The sequence below is a fragment of the Squalius cephalus genome (assembly GCF_949319135.1).
Source record: "Squalius cephalus genome assembly, chromosome: 8".
Classification (NCBI taxonomy): Eukaryota; Metazoa; Chordata; class Actinopteri; order Cypriniformes; family Leuciscidae; genus Squalius; species Squalius cephalus.
In genome coordinates, this window is record NC_137129.1 from 5629907 (window position 1) to 5651438 (window position 21532).

The 21532-nt window shown below is 35.5% G+C and overlaps 1 protein-coding gene across 3 annotated transcripts in view; it reads right to left on the reverse strand.

The window, feature by feature from the left end:
- ppp1r9a (protein phosphatase 1, regulatory subunit 9A) overlaps positions 1 to 21532 on the reverse strand; it is a 59980-nt gene that overhangs the window by 16772 nt on the left and 21676 nt on the right. For all 3 annotated transcript variants that reach the window (XM_079878225.1, XM_079878226.1, XM_079878224.1), the window contains exons 3-9: positions 19317 to 19449; positions 18003 to 18123; positions 15809 to 15913; positions 10605 to 10740; positions 5345 to 5500; positions 3962 to 4015; positions 1695 to 1924 (exon numbers count right to left, since the gene is read on the reverse strand). In XM_079878225.1, coding sequence (XP_079734351.1) covers positions 1695 to 1924; positions 3962 to 4015; positions 5345 to 5500; positions 10605 to 10740; positions 15809 to 15913; positions 18003 to 18123; positions 19317 to 19449 — 935 coding nt within the window. The remainder of the gene's footprint in view (positions 1 to 1694; positions 1925 to 3961; positions 4016 to 5344; positions 5501 to 10604; positions 10741 to 15808; positions 15914 to 18002; positions 18124 to 19316; positions 19450 to 21532) is intronic.

Here is a 21532-nt window from a genome sequence, read left to right on the forward strand (position 1 = left end):
GCCCACCGATTCGCCCAAACATGCTAAATAACATAGGACGACATGATAATTGCTACCGGATCGAGCTACTTACAAGCAATAAACATGCTGTTTACTAAATATTGTGCAGCGCCTGTTTGTGGAAGAAGACAGTCTGCATTAAGCTTCCTTCGGATTCCAGCATGGTTAAACTTTATTAAATCAATCACAATTCCCCGACACGGATCTGCCAGCAACATGTAAGTAACCATGTGTATTCTAATGCCTGATCTGCGATCAGTGATTTCTGTGTAATTATTCAAGTTCAGATATTTCTCTTAAAATCGTTCAATACTGTTTGCATCAGTGACTAAACGATCAACTTCACATAATTTCTCGTAGTATTATGAAAATAATCTTTTTTAAACTGTTATTAAATTATACAGAAAGCGATCAAAGAACGATCCCTTTCCAGCGCGAGCCGCGAGAGCTTATCTGGACACTTACCAAACTCGTGATGAAATAATGACACTGTTACACTACACAACGAAGCTCTTACTGTGTATTCACATCGTGTTTGCATTGTGATTTGGTGTAAGCATTTGTGAGAGTGCAAAAATTGCGTTGCAATGATAAGATCTTTATTCACGCGATCAACAGACTGTCTGTCATCTGCTCAGTGCTCATCATGCTGCAACCTTTCATGTGATGGAATAGATTTAAATATAATGCTTTAAACGATACTTTTCACGATTTGTTAATCTCGATAGCTGTAATAGTAAAAACGTAGTAAAAGTTTTCGAGAGAGTTCCTGTAATACTAGCTATTTCATTGCAAGCATGTCAGCCAATCACAGCAGTGGGCGTTTGCACTGCAGTCTCACAGCAGACACGCCCCTTAAAACGGAGCGTTCAAATCTGAGGCAGAAATCAGGCTTGGAAAAATGGCTTTTATTTATAAATTATGACAATTTTTTATGTAAAAATCATACTAACATTATAAGGGCACCCCAGGCAACATTATAAAATAATAAAACAATCCAGTTCATGACCCCTTTAAAGGGACAGACACAAAACGTCACAAAACGGAGTATTTTGAGCTAAAACTTCACATACACACTCTGGGGACATCAAAGACTTATTTTACATCTTGTGAAAAGGGCATTATACCACCCCTTTAAACAAATGAATACTTCTATTCAGCAAAGGATGCATTAAATTGATCAAAAGAGAGCAAAAATATTTATAATTTTACAAAAGTTTTATTTTTGAAATGAATGCTGTTCTTGTGAACATTCTATTTGTCAAAGTATCCTGAAAAATAAAAAGACGGCATTAAAGACGTCTTTTAAAAAACATCTAAATGACCCCAAACTTTTGAACGATAGTATATATTCCTCTAATTATTTCCAATTTGGGTTGCTTATGAGGGTCCACGGTTAGGATATTGCCTAAGAAGGCAGCACCCTATGTAGGCAGCAGACAATAGGGTGGCTCACTAGGGTTCGGAAAAGAGATCGCTCCTTTAAAAAACTCAGAAGCTGTTTTGCTGCCATTTATGGTAATCAGCTCATTTGTTGTCTTTCGTGATAGAATGGAAACCACGTAATCAAAATACTTGTCTTCAGCACAGCGCTGCTATTGTAATTACCTGAAATGCAATTAGTATTCTCTTGGAAATCTATTATGTTTAGGGGACGTAGTTAAAGTACTCTCCGTTCATCTCAGTAAATGTACCTCTGCTGGAAGTCCTTGATGAGCTTCTTGGCCTTGTTGTACTTCTTCTCCAGGGTCTGATACTGACTCTGGGCCTCCTTCAGATGCTCGTTCACCGTATGGCACAGCGTCTGAGCCTCGATCCAATAGCTCTCCAGTTTTAGCATCCTCTCCTTGTTATCCTCGATGCTTTGCTTGAGCTGCGTCTTCTCTCTCTCCCACCGTGCCTTCTCTTTTTCCACTGTGGCCAGCTAAACAGAGAGACCAGGATGGAGACACAGGGAGGAAATACAGCATATGGTGAACAATAAAGACAACATGAAAACAAAACATTACTTTACTTAGAAATGATCCTGGTATTATTGTGTATGCTACGTTTAGATAGATAGATAGATAGATAGATAGATAGATAGATAGATAGATAGATAGATAGATAGATAGATAGATAGATAGATAGATAGATAGATAGATAGATAGATAGATAGATAGATAGATAGATAGATAGATAGATAGATATTAAAAATAAGATATCTATCTATCTATCTAAGCTTGCATTTTAATTTAGCTTTAATTTGTATAGTGTAAATGTGTAGTTAGCATATTAATGTTAAGAAAAAGTGTACATCTTGGGACAATAGTCTACACATTTGTCACATTTTTTAAATCCTCCCAGTTCATTTTTAATTGTTTTACACCGTGATAAATGAGTTTAGTATAAATTGTTACGCTACGCAAAATATTGTTTTGAAAGATGTATAGCATGTCACCGCAGGACACGTCCTCTTCCCGAAAAGTGTTTCACGTCAGCTACCCCTACTGTACATGCAAAGTGTGTGAACCAGGGCAAATGACTATGGAGACTTAGAAACAGCTTAATCAACTGTAAATCCAAATTTCACCAAAATATAATAAGATAAGAAGCTGTGCACATCCAATTTATATGCACATGCTATCAGACATATATGGCCTGAAGGAGAGCATTACAAAATATACAATTGCTTCAATACAGATGAGAAAAAATATTACACAATTAAGCAGATAGAGGGAATTAAGAAACCAAAGTCGAATATCAATAGCTTTGTTCACACCGTACACAAGGTCAAATTTAGCCCGGACTGTCCTCACTGTCAAGAGGTGAACAGTGTAATCAATCTCTGGCACGTCTACCACTCTACTTTATTTTGCAACGTGGAAGTAAGCTATTTTCTGTGAATGTGTGTGAACTTCCGATTCAATAGTTGCTGTAAGTAAATAACTGAATAACAAAATGCAGTAAATGGTAAAATAATTTGAGCTATAAACCCGTGTGTTTATGATTATGATAATAAATTAAAATAATATGATAACAAAGAACAGTTTGCAATATCAAGCAGCAGCTAAAATAACTAGAAGGGGATGAGACTCGACACATTCGAGTTATAAATGACCGCTCCTGCTCTTACGTTAATAATAATGTGAATAGTATTGACGAAAGCTTCAGCTCTATAACAAGAGACTCTCTCAAACGACAACCGAGAGAAGCTGTCAGTGTGAAAAACTTCTGTCATGTCTATCATGACATCTCACCGCTGAACTCAGAGAAGGTGCTTTATACATTCATGCATTTGCTGTCCAAAACTGCTGACTCATTCACGCATTCACTATTCACTACATAGTGAATGTCAATGTGGAAAGTGTGAGTAAAGAAAAATAGCATAATTTCGAGATCACATTGCGAACATTGTATGATGTTTCATATGCACAGTGTTCTGAATGAAATAAAAAAATCCTACATGTTTTGTTGTATTTGCTGTTTTAACAGATTAACAGATTTGAGTCTAATAATAAAATTTTTGTTTTTGCTAGTGTTGTTATTGTTAATTAAAACTAAAACAAACTTTTGGGAAATAAAAAAAAGCTGAAATAAAATAAAATGATATATATATATTTGATGAAAAAAATTGACTTAAAAAACGTATCTTAAAAAAATATCTTATGTTGCGAATTTAAGTTAAATTACTCAAGTTACTAAAACAAAAGCTGAAATAAAAATTAAAGCTATATAGAAATATATTTTTTTAAATAATAAAAATGACAAAGGCACATTATAAAGTTACTAACTCAAGTTAAAATAAAAAACCTACTAAAATATCTCTGATTTTTGCTGCCTGTCTGAGGTCAATAAAACCAGTTGTACTTTTCCTTGAATGTACTGTAACTTCCAGTTGAAACAAAACATCAACATCCAATTTGTAGCTGAACTACATTTGTGGGGGAAACACACATTATCAGATACAGTAGCCTCTTACCTTGTTCTTGAGTTTCTGGATCTCAGCCTCAGTGACAGTGTGTTTAATCTGCAGCTGTGGAAACAAAGGGATAAGAGAGAGTAGATGAGAGATGACTGGATGATCAGGGACAATCTTCCTCTCGAAGGGAACTGACCAGAGAGGCTCTCTCTCTCTCTCTCTCTCTGCGTGACTGACACACTCTCTCTCTCTGTGCAAATGCAGTCTCAGGAGAATGAACACGAGAGTGGGAGCAGGAAAAAAGACAACTGAGCAAGAATGAGTGAGCTCTGGAATGCAATATTTATATAGAAAGGTTATGGTCTCTTATCAGCACCAGAGTATAAGAAAAGCAGTGAAGTTGAGTTATCAGATGAGTTGTATTGACAAAATGAAAAGGATCAATGGAACATTTATTTTCTCCAGTTGATCAAGATGTCAAAAGCGTTTTCTTTTTCTTTCCATACTTATCCAGACCTGTAAATTACTCAAATCAAGGGGAATAAGTTAAAATAATTAGTTATTATTTGTAACATTATAGATGTCTTTAACATCACTTTTGATCAATTTAATGCATCCTTGCTGAATAAAAGTATGATTTTTTTATTTTGATGTATTGATATGTATCGCAAACATTTAAACAGTATTGTATTTATGTAATATAAACTATTATCTAACATAAAAATAAACTTGAAATAAACTAGTTACATAACAAATGTCTATTTCTTTCATTTTATTTTTATATGTTTTGCAAAAAAAACAAGACATTTATTATTTTAATCTGTATTTAGACTATTTCAGCAAACCTCAAAAACAAAAAAAAACAAAAGACACCTGACTTAATATTAGGTTTGACCTTTTGATGTTTTTAAAGGTTAAGGGGTTAGTTCACCCAAAAATGAAAATTCTGTCAGTAATTACTCACCCTCATGTTGTTCCAACCCCGTAAGATCTTCGTTCATCTTCGGAACATAAATTAAGATATTTTTGATGAAATCTGAGAGCTGGATTACTCCTCCACAGGCTTATGGACACTATAACTTGCTGGCCCAGAAAATGTATTAAAGACATACATTGTTAATATAGTCCAAGTGACTACAGTGGCTCAATCTTAAGTTTATAAAGCGACGAGAATACTTTTTGTGTGCAAAAACAAACAAAAATAACGACTTTATTCCACTTTTCATTTCCTTCTCTCTGGGCCTCGAGTCTTTTCACGTAGTGTAATAGCGTAGCGCGTCTATGTTGCACGTCACCACGTAGGCTCACTATTGGGCGACGCTGGTCATGTGTATGATACGTGGTGACATGAGGGTGAGTAATTACTGACAGAATTTTCATTTTTGGGTGAAATAACCCTTTAAGTTCTTAATTTCATTGATCAATTGTGCGTTCTTGGTTTACCTCTCGAAACTTCTGATAAAGTTTGGTGGCATCCAGTTCTGATGGCGAGATGATGTCCTCATTTTCGGGTAAATCGAAAACCTCAATGGCCACATCTCTGTCCCTTCCGGTCTGTCCCGCCTCCGCCTCCTCCTCATCCGTGGCGTACTCCCCTGTCTGAGCACAGGCACATGGGAATACACATTTACCACAGCAATCAATGTGGAAGGTTCCTATATCTTACTCAGGGTTCCTACACATTTTTCATTTTTAAATGCCACACTTTTATAGACTCAAATATCCAGATTCCTCAGACCATATTTAACATTGGTTCATGCAGCATTATATTTGGTATATACAGTCATCTGTAAATATTTGTATTTTCTCAGTTTTTTCATCGGTTTACCTTGAAGTGATAGCATGCGCTTACATGATGAGAAGAAACTAAAAAGCTTTATAACCTGCATATATTCACCTCTGACACATCGGTTTGATACTGTAAATGTGGTTTGCTACTTTATCTGTTGCTGGTTTGAGTAGCAAAAAAAAAAGAGACTCGCTTATAGTAAAGACAAACAGTTTTACGTAATGAAAATATGCGCCTTGAATTAACTCTTAATCCAGAATTAATTAAATCACTGCTTGTATGATACATTTATTTTTAGAATATTTAGAATTTAGAATAGTCTGGACACACAAATATTTTTCTATTTTCTTTTTCCACTTATCCAGACCTGGGCATTACTCAAATCAAATTCCATACTTTTCCAAGTCGTGTAGAAATCCTGTTTAATAGTCTTAACAACTTTACTGAAGGCATTGTATTTTAAAAATAACAATACAGATACTAAAGAACTTATGATACCCTTAAAAAACCCTGGTTTTGATTGTATATTAACTGGTATGCTTAGCCAATGGAAACATGAACTTTACCTCAATTTGTGAGGTTCATTGAGTTGTGCTATTAAGCAATTCAACTTGGCATAGCACAAAAATGAGAGAAAAATCCCACAAACTTTATTTTAAGGAGGAATCCAAACAATATCACACTCTTTTGACTTGAGCTAGTAAATAACCACCTAAAAGTTGGGATTTTTGAATGTTTTTGAATTGAAGTCTCTTATGCTCACCATCCATTTATTTGATCACAAATACTGTACCATTTTGAAATATTACAGTTTAAAATAGCTGTTTCTATTTTAACAAATTTTAAAATGTAATTTATTCCCATGATCAAAGCTGAATTTTCAGCATCATCTTTCTTCAGAAATCATTCTAATATGCTGATTTGCTGCTCAAGAAACATTTCTGATTATTATCAATGTAAAAAAAAAACAGCAACAGTTGTGCTGCTTAATATTTTTGTTGAAACCATGACAATGTTTTTCTGGATTTTTTGATGAATAGAAAGTTCAAAGTGAAATAGAAATGCATTTACTGTCACTTTTGATCAATTCAATGTATCCTTGCTGAATAAATGTATTAATTTCTTAAAAAAAAAAAAAGGTACTGACCCCAAATATTTCAGTGTTTTGGTCTGTTGTCTTTTCAATCTAAAAACAAGTCATGCAGCATCTCTTTCTCCTGCTTGAGTCTGCCAGAGTTATTTTAGGTGGCTGGATGTGCACACACACGGACAGGTCGGTTCTGCTCGGCTGGGGCTTGTATCTGGTTGCAGGGCAGGGCTGTTCCCCGGGAGACCTCCTTTCCACATCAAATTATTCTGCCTTGCAGGAGGCCATATGTAACCCTGCTCTACTGTACTGCTTTAACCTGAGCAATCTCATTTGTGTCTCATCTGTGTGTCTCTCTCTCATCTCCTCACACACATTATATGTTAATTGAGAGGACATGGAGAGCAGCACACACATCATCCACATCATCAGCGTAATATTACCTCTCAGTTATAGTCAAGGGGCAAATTAGCTCATTTTGGAGTGTCACATTCAATTAGTTTATGTGTCACCATTCTTTTAACACACTGGTGGTTACCGTACTTCACATGTTTGAGGAAACTAATTACAAGAAGGTCATACACAGAATATATAGAAAGTAGTACTTAAGCCACACTTAAAAATGTATAAATATCACTGTATTATACAGTATGACAAAATATCAAAACAAGTGCCACTTACTGGATCTTGTGTTATAGTAAAATATGTCTATAGTAATTAGTCTCAAATTAAAAGTAACACAAAAACTTAAATAGTTACAAATGCTTCAAGTGAATTTAGAAACAGTAAGAAAATTGGAAAAATAAAAAAACTAATTTTAAGATTTTCTAAAGATAACATTTAACAGTGGTATTCATTTATTTTATTTATTTTAGTGATCTGTAGAACAGAAAACAAAGGTAATCTAAATGTAAAAACGAGGAATTAGCAATTTAAACTTATATTTAGAATACATATTTTATAATTTAATATAATAATTAATTATTAATTATAATTAAAAACGGTATATATATTAGTGCTGTCAAAATGATTAATCACGATTAATCACATCTAACAATTTTTTGTTTATATAATATATGTATGTATATATATATGTGTGTATATGTGTGTGTATATATATATATATATATGTGTGTGCATATATATATATATATGTATATGTATATATATGTATACACACAGACACACACACACACACACACACACACACACACACACACACACACACACACACACACACACACACACACATATATATATATATATATATATATATACATATATATATATATATATATATATATATGTATGTGTGTGTGTGTGTGTGTGTATGTATATATATATATATATATATATATATATATATATATATATATATATGAACAAAAGCTTTTATGACAGCACTAATACATATACAGTATATACACACACACACACGCATATAATGTTTGTGTGTGTGTGTGTGTGTGACAGGTGTGTGTGACAGGCATTATAAATGATTGTTTGATATTGGATTTTTCATAAGTTGATGTTATAAATATTGACCGTTATGATAAATTAAAAAAGGCCAAATGCCAGCCAATAACCAGTATAGTAGCCTACTTATTTATTGTGCATACTTAGACAATATAAACTCATGAACATGTAGCCTACACGTTCATAGGTAGCCTACTGTTGTGGTTGTTTAATTGAAAAAAAAAAAAAAAAAGCCTACAAAAAGGTTTAGCGCCATTTGGTTTGATATTTAATAAAGCTGTGAAATTCATAAATGTATAAGTGTGGCTGAGATGTCACTGTATGCCCTTTCCAACACCACTAACCTTTCTTAGATGTCCTTATAAGCACTATATCCTGCAGAACCCTGCTTTTTTAAGGCCATTTACCGCTGGCAGGCAGCTTGTGAATGGTTTAGGCATCTGCTAATCCACAGCACAGCGAGTTTTCAGGCAGGTTCACACCATTCTGCCTCACTGAACACACCAGCCCTTAAACCTTCATTTTTGGAGGCCCCTCTTGCATGACACTGATATGACACATTCAAACAGACATTCACATGCTGACGCTCAAACACACAAGTTCGCAAGAAACACCCACCCACCCACATGCAAACCCGCTAATCTTTAGCAAGGACTGCTACATTCATTACAATTCCTTACGGGCAGCATGTCTGCCGGGTGAAGCCTCCTGTGCCAGAATTATAAAACAGTGCTGATCGCACAGCTATTTCAAGAGCGCAGCCTATCCGAGCCAGCAGAGGAGGAACACATAAAACCATGCGAGTGCACAAGAAGGATATCAGTTCAGTCGAGAATGTGAGATTCTGATGCAATCTGAAGGAGAACTCAACGCACATATATCCATCATTCAAAAACGCTCATTTAGATTCTCACTGACAAATAATAACGAGAGGCATTAAAAATTCACTCTTGCATTAGCACATGTGAGTCTTGCATCATTCTGCGCTGCACAAGAGCCTATAATGCTAAATTGTCCGCGTCCTCCAAATCACAAGGTAGAAATTGCTTTGTCTGGTCTACTGATGTCATTTTCTCTGAAACGTAGCGGGCGATTAATTCAACGCTTTCTTAAGTCAGCCTTCAGAGCTTTCGTGAAGAATCCCGCTGCCGTGACAGTAGCGCATGCATTATGGAAATGCACCTCGCTCTCTTTATCCTTCAAAAATAGATCGCAGCACAGGCACAGACGTGACAACAGACTTGTGGACTGTCAGACCTTTTGTCTGAAAAGCCAGGCCGCCCGCCCGATCCACTAATGAGAACTGAGCAATAACTCAGTGACTAGTAATATAACAAACCCCATTAACTCTGCATGGAGCAGAAAGCTGCCCCTGTGGGTGTTTTTCCATGAGAAGCCCTCACCGACCTAAACACACTTTTGTAACATTGCTGAAATCTTTAGAGGAGAGGCAGGAAAGTCCACTTGTGTTTTTATGCCAATGTTTTTATGCCAGTGACATCCGAATAATAAATATATGATAACAAATTTGCCAAAATATAAGGGGAACTGTATATTTTTATGTATTACGATTGATTTTTACTGTATGAAAAAAAAAAATCATCAATTTTCAAAATTAAATAATTGTCTGCTTGTTGCACTAAAGCCAAAGAAATGTATTAAATATTTTCAGGAAAATATTGACTTTGTATTCATTTTTCAGTTGATCTTTTTCCTAAGAAAGGAAATATAAACATTTAATAATAATAATAATGATTATTATTATTATTATTATTATTATTATTATTATTATTATTATTAATAAATATTAATCTCTCCTTCCTTGGGCTAAAATGAATAGAATAAAATAATTTCATAATTTCAATTAGTGATTAACAGCATGAATTCCATCTTAAAAACTGGAATGAAACAGCAATGTCATCAGTTTTGTGTATGTTTAGTACAGTTTCAAGAACCCCTGGTCCAGGAGGAACAATTGATATATTTGTGTTTTTTTTTCCTTTCAACAGGAAGACTTAATTAGATGGAGCAATGAAATTATGTGTTTTGGCGGCACTACGGGCTCAAGATTCAAGAAGGAATTATCCATCCTGCAGCAAATTTAGAAAAATGTAGGATATTGTGAGAAAAAAATACAATATATCTCTTGATTAAAAAGAAATGTGCAACTCAACAGTTCATGGTATTAGTTTTAGGTTGTAGTTTTTGACCAGCAGAACTGTTTTCATCCTGCTGTGACAAATTGTAACAGGTTTTGGCTTATAGCATGGCCGATTCATGGATAATAGATTTGATGGTTGATGAACCTGTTCAGACAGATGCTGACATGCTCAGACCTGCTGTGTGCTCACCTCGTCATCATCAGCGTCGTACTGGGCGTACTGTTGCTCCATCATCTCTCTCTGACGTCTCTCCTGCTCCAGAGTCTGACTGATGAGCTGAGCCACCTCGCTCTGCTGTCCCGGACGCTCTCGGCCAATCACAAACCTGCACAGACACACCAACTGCCAATGAGAAGGGAGGAGCTTTGTGATCACATGCAAAGTGGTAAAGGCTATGGAGTGCATATTTTTTAAGTATTAAGTAAGTATTTTTTCCATTCATTTCTCCCATGGGGATTTTTTTAAAAGTATTTGAAAATTGGACAAAAATCAAGTGTATCGTCAGTTCTAGGAGGTCACGTTAGTCAAGCTCACATCAGTGACTCTCAGCTGATCCACGTCTACCTATAGGAATACGACGCCTATCACTGTATACATATATAAGCTCCTTCAGTATTATCCTCAGCTATTGCGTTTCTCAGGAGCTTATTACTCTCCTCCTCTCGCCAGCCAGGATTTGGCATTCTGATTTCCCTTGAATCAGATTAAATTCTTGAATTATGTTGTACTTTAAAATCTTGAATTAATGATATCTGCATACATTCATGTTGGTTCTGTTCTGTTTACCCTAAAGGGGGTTATCGCTGCTTTCCCTGATCTTATTCATGCTAGACTGCGTGGATACGCAGGGAGTTCTATCCCAGAACAGAACCATACCGCCAATCCAAACTGTATGCTAATTGTCAATCGTATTTGACGATATGGTCCTGACAGATATACAAAGGTACAAGACTGTGTACTTAATGGCTTTAGTGAGGGAAAGAACTACAATTCCATGAAGCATTGCAAACAACAATCAAATTAAAAACGATGTAGAAATATAAAACTACTCATTTAAAAATTGTAATCATCTCTATAGAACCAATATATTTTAAGTTCATTGCAAATATACATATATACATATTTTGAGAGCGTATGGAGATCTTCATGGGAATAGGTGGAGGTGTTGAGCTAAAGAGCTCTTTTGGCGCTGTTTGCTTGTTTTGACTGATTGAGGGAATTTTATGTACAGCATCATGGGTAATGTAGTTTTTCACCACAAATTCCACTGTTAAACATGGCCATTTTAACAATATGTTGAAATAACGCGGGATCATGGCTTCAAAAGCATATACTAGTCGATTAAAGTCCCCCGTAATAAAAAATCTTATCCCTTAAAACTCATCTTTGATCACCAAAATGACATAGAAATGCCATCTCAGTCTGCCTTCTAAAAATCAGTATCCTTACAAACATTATCAACAAATCAGAACGTCAGTGGAGAAAAGCATATAGTTCATCATAACATCGTAATATACATCATATTGCTAAATGTACACATTTGTTCATATCAACAGAAAAATATACAAGGATAACCTGGCTTCTCTTGAGACTCCCTTTCTTCACGGCATAGTTAATGATATGCTAAAGCCCGAGCCCAAGGTAGTTTGTGACGTCAGAAACACCTGCGATTTCAAACCACGTTTTTGAGACTGTCTTTGGTTCACTGGAGTTTTAAGGAGAAAATACTCAGCAATGGTGTTAACTTATTCATTTGCACATGGTTTGTCTTAAAGCGTCATAGACAAAGACATACTGCATAAACAACATTAAAAAATAGATTTTCACTACAAGGGGTTTTAACAACCTTTAACAACCTTGTAGCTCACAGTATAAGTTATCACTAAAATCAGTTTTTACTTCCGGAACCCGACTGTTGAACTCTATAAAAGATCATGGCTATTGATTTTCAAATAGAAACAAAGAACAGAACAGATTTTACATAAATGAGGAGGGTATAAAAATGTAGAAGGTGAAATTGAGTGTCGTTCAGTAAAATAAAGAACGGTATAAAAAACCCTTCTTTTCTATTTCAATGAAGTGAAGCTCTTTTCTTGCATTGTCTGGCTTCAAGCAGGCATTTTTGTTCTCAGTTCACTGACGGATTGTCTCTTTTATAATATACCCTACAAATCAACGAACGTGGCAGGAGATGTCAGTGTGATAAATGACTGTGACAAGGTGAACAGAATAACTGTACAAAATGTTAAGAATCCTGCTTGAGAATGTCATGGAAAAATTTACTGCAAAAGCACATACCTTGAAAATGAAAGTTTGTTATTTCTGCACTAATAGTGGCGCCAAAAAGAATTGCAATTTGTTAATCATTAATTATTCATCTCTGAAGGTGACATTCTGCTTTAGAAAGACGTTTGAATAATAATAATAAGTCAAATAATTTATGCAAGTTACTTAACTTGTGAAGAATGTTGCTTCCTATTGAATGCACAGTGGTGACATTACTGGGTGCCATTTTTAAAGACCCACCAAATGGCATAATTTATGGGTAAACCTGATTGTGAATGAAAAACTGAATATCGGTAAAACTCTTCAAGACATTAACCTACTTGTCTCTGCATATGAAATTAGGATGCACAACATATCTGTACGATATCAGTAACCACATCAAATGTGATGCATACATTCACTTGTAGCATTTAAAACAACTGATTTGAGTTTTCAGCGCTGTGTTGTTTTTTTGACAACAATATAGAATTTTTGTCTTCCGTTTATCGATCATAAGCCATAAAATGTCAAATAATTTGAGGGAATTGTAGACAATTCCCTCCAATAATATTCACCCCATTCTCTGCGGTGCACAATCCATGTTGTGGATAACCAGCAGGGAAGCGCTCAGCATGGAGTCCTAATCACCCTGCGTTAGGCACAGATAAGGGTCCAAATTTGATCTACATCTGAAGCAACAACTGGGCCAATACCCTGTGATGCTTTTGCAATGCAGCTGACCTGGAAACAGTCCTCTCTTCCATCTCGGTACCACACGCAGGGAGTCCCAACTGCTCCGGGACAGAGATCTCCTATTGAGAGATCCCTCCATTTATATTCACATACATCTGGGGTGACATGATGCATTTCAGGATGTGTGCATCGCCTCACACAGCGAGGAGTTGTTCCTGCCAGCTTGCTAAAAAAATCCCCCTGATTCTGACACTGAATCATCACAGCAATGACTCGCTCTTAATAGAGTGCCAATCTTAATATATTTATCGGTGGTCGCTGGTGCAGACAGAGTTTAAGACCTGTCTTAATTCCTACAGTAGGTTAAATTTAGCACAAATTCAGAATCTGGGCCACACCGCCTCATCGGTGAGAGAACAGAGCTCAAACAACCAGGAGGAGGGAATGAAACGAAACCAGGAAAGTATAGAAAAAATAATAAAATTCTAAAAGTTCAAAATACACTTATGGTGAAATTGTGCGTTTCTGAGAGCTTCATGGTATTAGATGCATTTGACGTTTTCTAGTAAAAATCTGGCATAACCAAAAACTGTATATAACAATGTATACTTTTTATTCATCAACGAATCCTGAAAAAAGTATCACAGGTTCTAAGAAAATATTAAACAGCACAGCTGTGTCCAACATTGATAATAACTGAGTATCAAATCAGCATACTGTATTAGAATGATTTCTGAAGGATCATGTGACACTTCAGACTGGCGTAATGATGCTGAAAACTCAGTTTTGCGTCACAGAAATAAATTATACTTTAAAGTATATTAAAAGAGAAAAACATTATTTTAAATTCTAATAATATTTCACAATATTACTGTTTTTTCTGTATTTTTGGTTAAATAAATGCAGCCTTGATGAGCATATATATATGGGTCAATGACGTGACGGGTCATTTTTTTTTTGTCCAAAGGCCTTAATAATAATAAAAAAACAAATATATAACATCCAAAGTATGTAAGGTAGTACAACTTGATCTCTTTTACTGAATCCAAAAGGTTTTAATTATATTTTACTACATATAAAGGTATTTTAAAGATTTTGAAGTGTCAAAAGGTAATTCGGTAAAACCGATATAGTAAATATTTAAATGGAATAATATTGTTTTTAATAACTAAAGGAACTATAATAATACAAATATAAAGCAGATAAGGCTCTTTCTTTTACATTTCCCCTTTTCTCCTTTCCCTGTGCAATGTTTTACTTGAATATGTTGGAGTGTTTAGAGTAGTCCAATAAATGATTACATTTATGAGATCAGTGATCATTTTTTTTTATATTTCTTCTGTGGTACACACTATATACTATCTCAACATCAATGTCAAATCAGTTTTTAACTTTCAAATCAGTGGTTAAACCGAATGACTTTTTTGGTGACATTTTTTCCATCTCGTAAAAAATTACAAAAAACTGTATTAATTGATTGTACAAACCACAAAATCTTATTGTTAACACCTAGGTAAACTAAAAAAAAATGGTTTCAAATATAGTTAAATCTCCATTCTATTTTTTTACACTTTTAAAAACCTCGTCAAATTCGTCAATGACCCATATATATATATGAATTATATGAATCAATAAGTTCCATTCCTCTCAAAAAGTTGCATTTAAGTAAATTATTTTAAATGAAGCCTTTTTAAATAAACATGCATTTGGGAATATTTACAGATGAAATTGTTGAATTGTATTACGTGTTAATATTTACAGATGAAGTGGAATACACCACTGACAGCATCTGTTGAAAAACAATACGCTCCATCACACTGTGCAGACCTATTGTTAATGAAGAGCCTTGTTTTCTCACAGTGTGAAGTGCTCCTGCTGGCTGATACTCCTTTCAAAGACGTGCTTTCTGCTGTCGTGTCGAAGGGGAGATTAGACACACTAACAAGAATTCTGTGTTATTCTCACAAAAATGCTCTGTGGGAGGGAAAGATGATGACATGTCATGCTATTTCATACGCTAAAAAAAGCACTGGTCACTCTAGTAGTGTAAGTTATAGTGGGGATTCGAATGTGGGTATCTGGTGGTCATTTACATTTATTCATTTAGCAGACGCTTTTATCCAAAGCGACTTACAAATGAGAACAATAGAAGCAGTTAAACTAACAGTAGGACAACAATATGCAAGTGCTATGACCCTTCCCAGTTTAATCTAACGCAGTACATGTTCATTTTTCATTTTTTAATTGTTAAATTTTTTTTATAGAATAGAATAGAAGAGAAAGTGTTAGTATTACTGGATCAAGTGCTGTCGAAAAAGAAGCGTCTTCAGCCGTTTCTTGAAAAGAACGTATTAAGGTCAGCAATAAAGGGCAAACCTGGTATTAATGAAACATAATAAACGCGCAAAAATGTGTGTGGACATCTAGCATCTTACCTGACAACTCCCTGCGTGTTTCTCAGGACAGAAGCAGCGAAGCTCTGAGTTACTCCCACCAGACTGGTGCCGTCAACCTCCACGATCTGATCGTTCACCATAATTCTGTGGAAAATGAAGGTGGATATGTTTTAACACTTGTTACAGTGACACTATTAGGACATTGTGCAATCTCTAAAACAGCTACGTATTTCAATCATGACAACTCGCAAAATAGTTTTAGAATGTTATTGAATATGGCAATGTTAATGTATTTGGTCTTGTCGGACTGGATCTGCTGTGCTGCTGCTGTTGATTATTGCTGCTGTAGAGCAAGTATGAACTTGTACTGCTAATAGATACACAGACTGTGAGCATGTAAGATATGCTGCTGCTGTTCCATAAATAAACATGCATAAATCCCGTAGCTGATCTAGGCAGGTGGAGCTGGGGGAGGTGGAGGGTTTCAGAGCAAACACTGAATTAGACAATTTAAATGTTGAGCGAGCAATCTCATTGGCTGCAGCAGGATCAGCAGAGACCAATCAGCTTGTGCCATGCGATAATGCATGTAAAGGATCTCTCAGCCTGCGCCCTCTAGAGTTTCATGACTGAACTAGATATGAATAGTGATTTCTCTGTCATATTGAGATTACTTTAAAAAAAGCTTAATTATGTTCTGCCTGAGGCCTTCTCATAACTCTGCTTTTTCAGTGGATCAAATATGCTGAAGTATGAAGGACATCGTACATCTAAGGACAGGGTTTCCCGGAGATTTCGCTAAGATTACATAATTTGTAAAAACATAAAGATAAAAGTAAAGACCCAAAATAAAAGATTGCAAAGATTTAGTAAAGATGTGTAAAGATTTATTGCTGCATAAGGAAGATAATTCCACCAGTGTAAAGATGCCAACAGTGAATTAAATTATTAAATCATAATAAGATGTAATAATTATTCATAATAATAATTATTGTTGTCGTTAATAATAATAATGTTAAAAATAATTATATCATTGTTAATAATAATAATAATTATTATTATTATTATAATACAATGCATTTTCCAAAAATATATAATGTATATTCTTTATAATATTCTAACATAAATATGACTTAAAAAAAAAAAAAGAAAAAAGTAATAATTACTTAAAGTCTCAGAGAATACTTCAAGTAAATAATTTAGGTCATATGGCTTAAAAGGGACAAAAAAAGTTTAGAAACCCCTCTTCTACGAGTATGAACAGTATTTTCATGTTTTCAGACTTGCCGATCACATTCTTTCATTTCAGAAGCTAAAGAATAATGCTCACAAGACAGAAGGAATTACAATCATAGCATAGGATTACAAAGACGGGTAAGCTCCTTAACAACATGTGATAATATCATTTTCAGAATGCTGCAGTGTTTGCAAGAAGAGCTCCTCCAACTGTGTGATATCTGTAATGAGCTTTGTGAGTTTGACCAAATTGCTTTGACCCTTGATTCCTGTCTGGATATCGAGCTCACTGCAAATCTAGTGTGTTATGCTGGCAAAGCAGACGGAGAAACACTTGCAAGATTGAATCCTAATGCGCACCTTGACCTTCACATTCATTTTGCAATCTCGCCAATTAATTAATACTGAAAGCTTGAAATAAGTATTCCTCTATGCAAAAAATAAAAAAAATAAGGACTTCAGGGCAAAGACTTCAATGTCGCTGTCAAATCCTCCATTGTTATACACTGTGCACAGAAACAGCCTGAGTTAATGGTGGAGGAAATTTCATTCTGGCTATTGAATGGTCCTTTTGAAACCTGATTGCAAAGCATAGAGTTGCTTGGTAAAGTAACATTTCTCAGGATTTCAGCAGGGTTTGATACACTCTCAGAAAATAAAGTACATAATTGTACCTTTAGGGGTACAATGGCTTGTCACTGTCACCCCTCAAGGGTACAATATTGTACCTTAACCTTTAAAAGAAACGGTACATATATGTACCTTTTAATGCTTTTTGACCCTCAAAAAGGTACATATATGTACCTTGAGGTCCAATAATAAGCCCTATGGGGTACGTTAGTGTAGATTGTACCTTGGGGGACAGAAATGGACTCCTACTGTACCCCTATTTCTGACAGTGAACCACACAGTGCAGTCCAACAGTCTGAGGCCACTTTGAAAGTCTGGGATTCAGAATTTTAGTCTATCACTACTTTCTATGTGCAGTTTAGTTTACCTTCCGTCTCTCTCAGCTGCTCCACCCTCTATGACGGTCTTGACGAAGATGCCCAGCTTCTCCAGGCCTGCGTCAGCACCAACCCCCATTCCTATAATACTGATGCCCAGGCCATCCTCATCTGACATACACAAATCAGTGAGAGGAAAAACATTAGTGGTGAGCAAATGGAAAGAATGACAATTCAATAAATCATTGGATGGATGCATGCATATAATGACTGATCAATATTAAAGGCTTACCACTGATTTCACAGCGCTCAAAATGCACAGATGCATGCAGAACATTTCCCTGAAAACCTATTCGTATCTATATTGCTTTTTATGAAAAAAACAAAACAATATATATATATATATAGAGGAAACCGGAGCTAGTTGTCACAAGGGATTGTATCTCAGTAACCATAAGGTTTTGAGTCAAAATTGACTGAAAAATAACTTGAGTGAAAAGCGTGATGACTACACCTAGTGTCGCCTGTCATGAAAACTATCCTAAACTTTCAACCTCAGAGAAATCTCTTTTCTCTGACACTGACATCAAGGGCTTGACATTAACACCTGCCAAATGATTTCAATAGTCGCGTGTAACGCAGTCACTCCTACTAGCCACTTTGACAGGTTCAATTTTAGTCTTATAGCATCTGAAATAATAAGCTAAGTGCAATGTAGTGTTGTCAAAAATATCGATTTTTCGATACATATCGATACTGAAATATATGTAATGCTTCCAATGCTCATTTCCCACAGAACGGATGCAGAATATTAGCTGCACTTTCTCTCTCTCTCATCTCTCCGACAGCAAGTTACACACAAACCCTCCTCTCCTCACTCACTCGTTTCATTTGCTCCGGATGAATGTTTTTGATGTTGCAGGGCTTGAATTTCGGCGTGGGATTGTGCGTACTGCGTATAATCTTACTCATTCCCACAGATTTTGTGCTCACACTCAAAGTGCATGCGCATAAAGCCAGCTATCAGTACTAAATTATGTTCTTTTTTGCTGCTTATTGCACTTAAACAGTCAAAAATAATGTCAAAATGCCGGTCGTGGTGAGTATTCACGTAAACACAGTCAGTTATGTTTTAAGTGAACGTAAACAGTTGAGAAAGAAAACGCATGTGTAACAGTATGTATGTATGTATGTAGCCTAATATTCCTGCTGCCAAATTATGAGATAATATTAAAAATATCTATATGGCAGTTTTTCCCCTTGGTATCGATGTCAAAATTGTGGCAAACCACTAGCCACAGTGAGTAAAAAAGTGGTGAGTAAAAAAGTTAACGTGAAGCCCTGCTGCCATCACCGCTATTCACCTTTTTCCAGTTCCACAGGGAGAAGTTCCAGCTTCTCCACCCGTTTCTCCAGCTCATACTCAGCTGAGGATGCCACCGGGTCCACCTCTTCATTCCGCCGGTCATAGTCTTCATTGCAGTAGGTTTTGAACACCTGGGAGCCAGAAAACGTCAATGTCACATTACTGAGGTGAGGTCACATGACTAAAACAGCTGTGTGAAGCCGAATCTTTCATTGTTAGAAAAGATAGAGTATGAGAAAGATTATTAGTTCATTGTGAAAAAAATGCTTGTACTGTATAGTTACAGTATATAAATTCACCCTTTATCCAAGTATTATTAATCATTTGTTAAAGATTTTGTAAGCATATTGCTAGTTGAGCTTGAAGTCAATAGTTGTATTTGTGATAACGCTTTGAAACATTTGAAGACATCATTTTTTACCAAACAAAATATTAATAACTGATTATTATGTTGTAGTCAATGTATGCTTTTTCCTGTGAGCTTTTTGTTTTTCTATGCATTTATTTTTCATAGTAAAATAAAACCTCTAGCTGTAGTTTGTAGGTTTTTTTTTTTTTTTGCCAAATAATTTTGTCAGATAAATATCTTAATGAAGTGTTAACTTGGTTAACTTAGTGTTTTGTTCTTCCCTCATATTTAAAATATAAAATATTTTCTTCATATTTTAATGGTTTAATCAAACTAGTAGGGTCATTAAAAACAAATATCCCCTCCAGACATCACTTTCAGCCACTACTCTATATATAGTATAGTGAGACAGCATGTGATCAATGAAGTTGTGGGCACTGGGCAATGTTTCGGGTTACATCAGAGCATCTTCATAACAGTGCTTATCGACTAAAACACAAACTGCCTTCTCCTCAGCGTAAGTGATGGTCTTGTGCACCGTGGTGTGAAAGGACAGTCACGCACAGCTGTGTCCCCTAAACAAGTTCCCAGACAAACAATTGCCCCATGCATGCCAATGCCTACCTGTGTCCTTATTAAAAGTGTTCACTGGATAAATTGTGACATAGAATAAGTTTCCCTGACCCAGATTAAACAGTCTTTCATTTTAAAAGAATAAACTTTCTCAGGATGTCACAGTCATGTTATGTTTGGTTTCATTGTCTTGTTCTGTTCATTTCAGAGAAATGGTAAGAATTTCAAGAATCAAAGTTTTGGGGGTCGGACTCGGTATATGATCTTTTAAAATGTTTTTGAAAGAAGACTCTTAAGGCTAACCAAAATGAAATTTATTGTGAAATATTATTACAATTTAAAATAACTTACATTTTTTTATATTTTAAAATGTAATTTATTCCTGTGATGCAAATCTGAGTGTCCAGTCTTCAGTGTCACATGATCCTTCAGAAATCATTCTAATACGCTGATTTGCTGAGCAATGTTTTTTATTTATTATAATCAATGTTGAAAAAGTATTCTTGGATGAAAAGACAGTTCAAAAGAACAGCATTTATTTAAATAAAATATTTTAGAAATCACATGAGACGTATGCTGTTGCCTTCATTGTTTGGATTACCATTGGCTTCATATTTGGTTTATCCTTGTTTGTATGTTCTTGGATTGGAATAAAGATCCTCTCATCTGCTATACCCGTGACACCGTCAGTCCATCTGCCACCATGAGAATCATCTGCTTCAATTAAACCATGACTGATCATAGCAGAATCAAACCCATCTCATCTGTGAAGGAAACAAATTGGACTCAAACCTGACGTTTTATGCTAATTACAAGCCTAAACCAATGTGTCCAAATCGTATGTGGTAGGAAGCACTCTGAAACCAGAGCAAGCATAGGCACAAAAGCAAGCATAATCTCTAGTGCACTTTACAACATCAATAATGTAAACTGATCAACAGCAATGCATTATTTAACAGTCACACTGCTGACCAAATGATTAGCTGATGTGTAATGAGCCCTTTGTCCACATTCCTTCAATGGTCTTGATGGAAATCATATTGGCAGAAAAGGCCAGATAGTGAGGCTGCGGCCTTGAAGATAGTAACTATAAAGATGTGAAGCATTAAGAGTGACTTGTTGAAAGAAAACTACCATATAAAAGTCCTTACAGCTGCACTAAAGCACACAGCTCACATAATCCATCGCCAGCTTTTATTCCCCAGTCACAGACTCTTATACAGAGGCCAGGAGGGCAGAAATACTCGCTCTCTAACCTGAAAGCGAGGACATTTCCAGAAACATCCATCTCT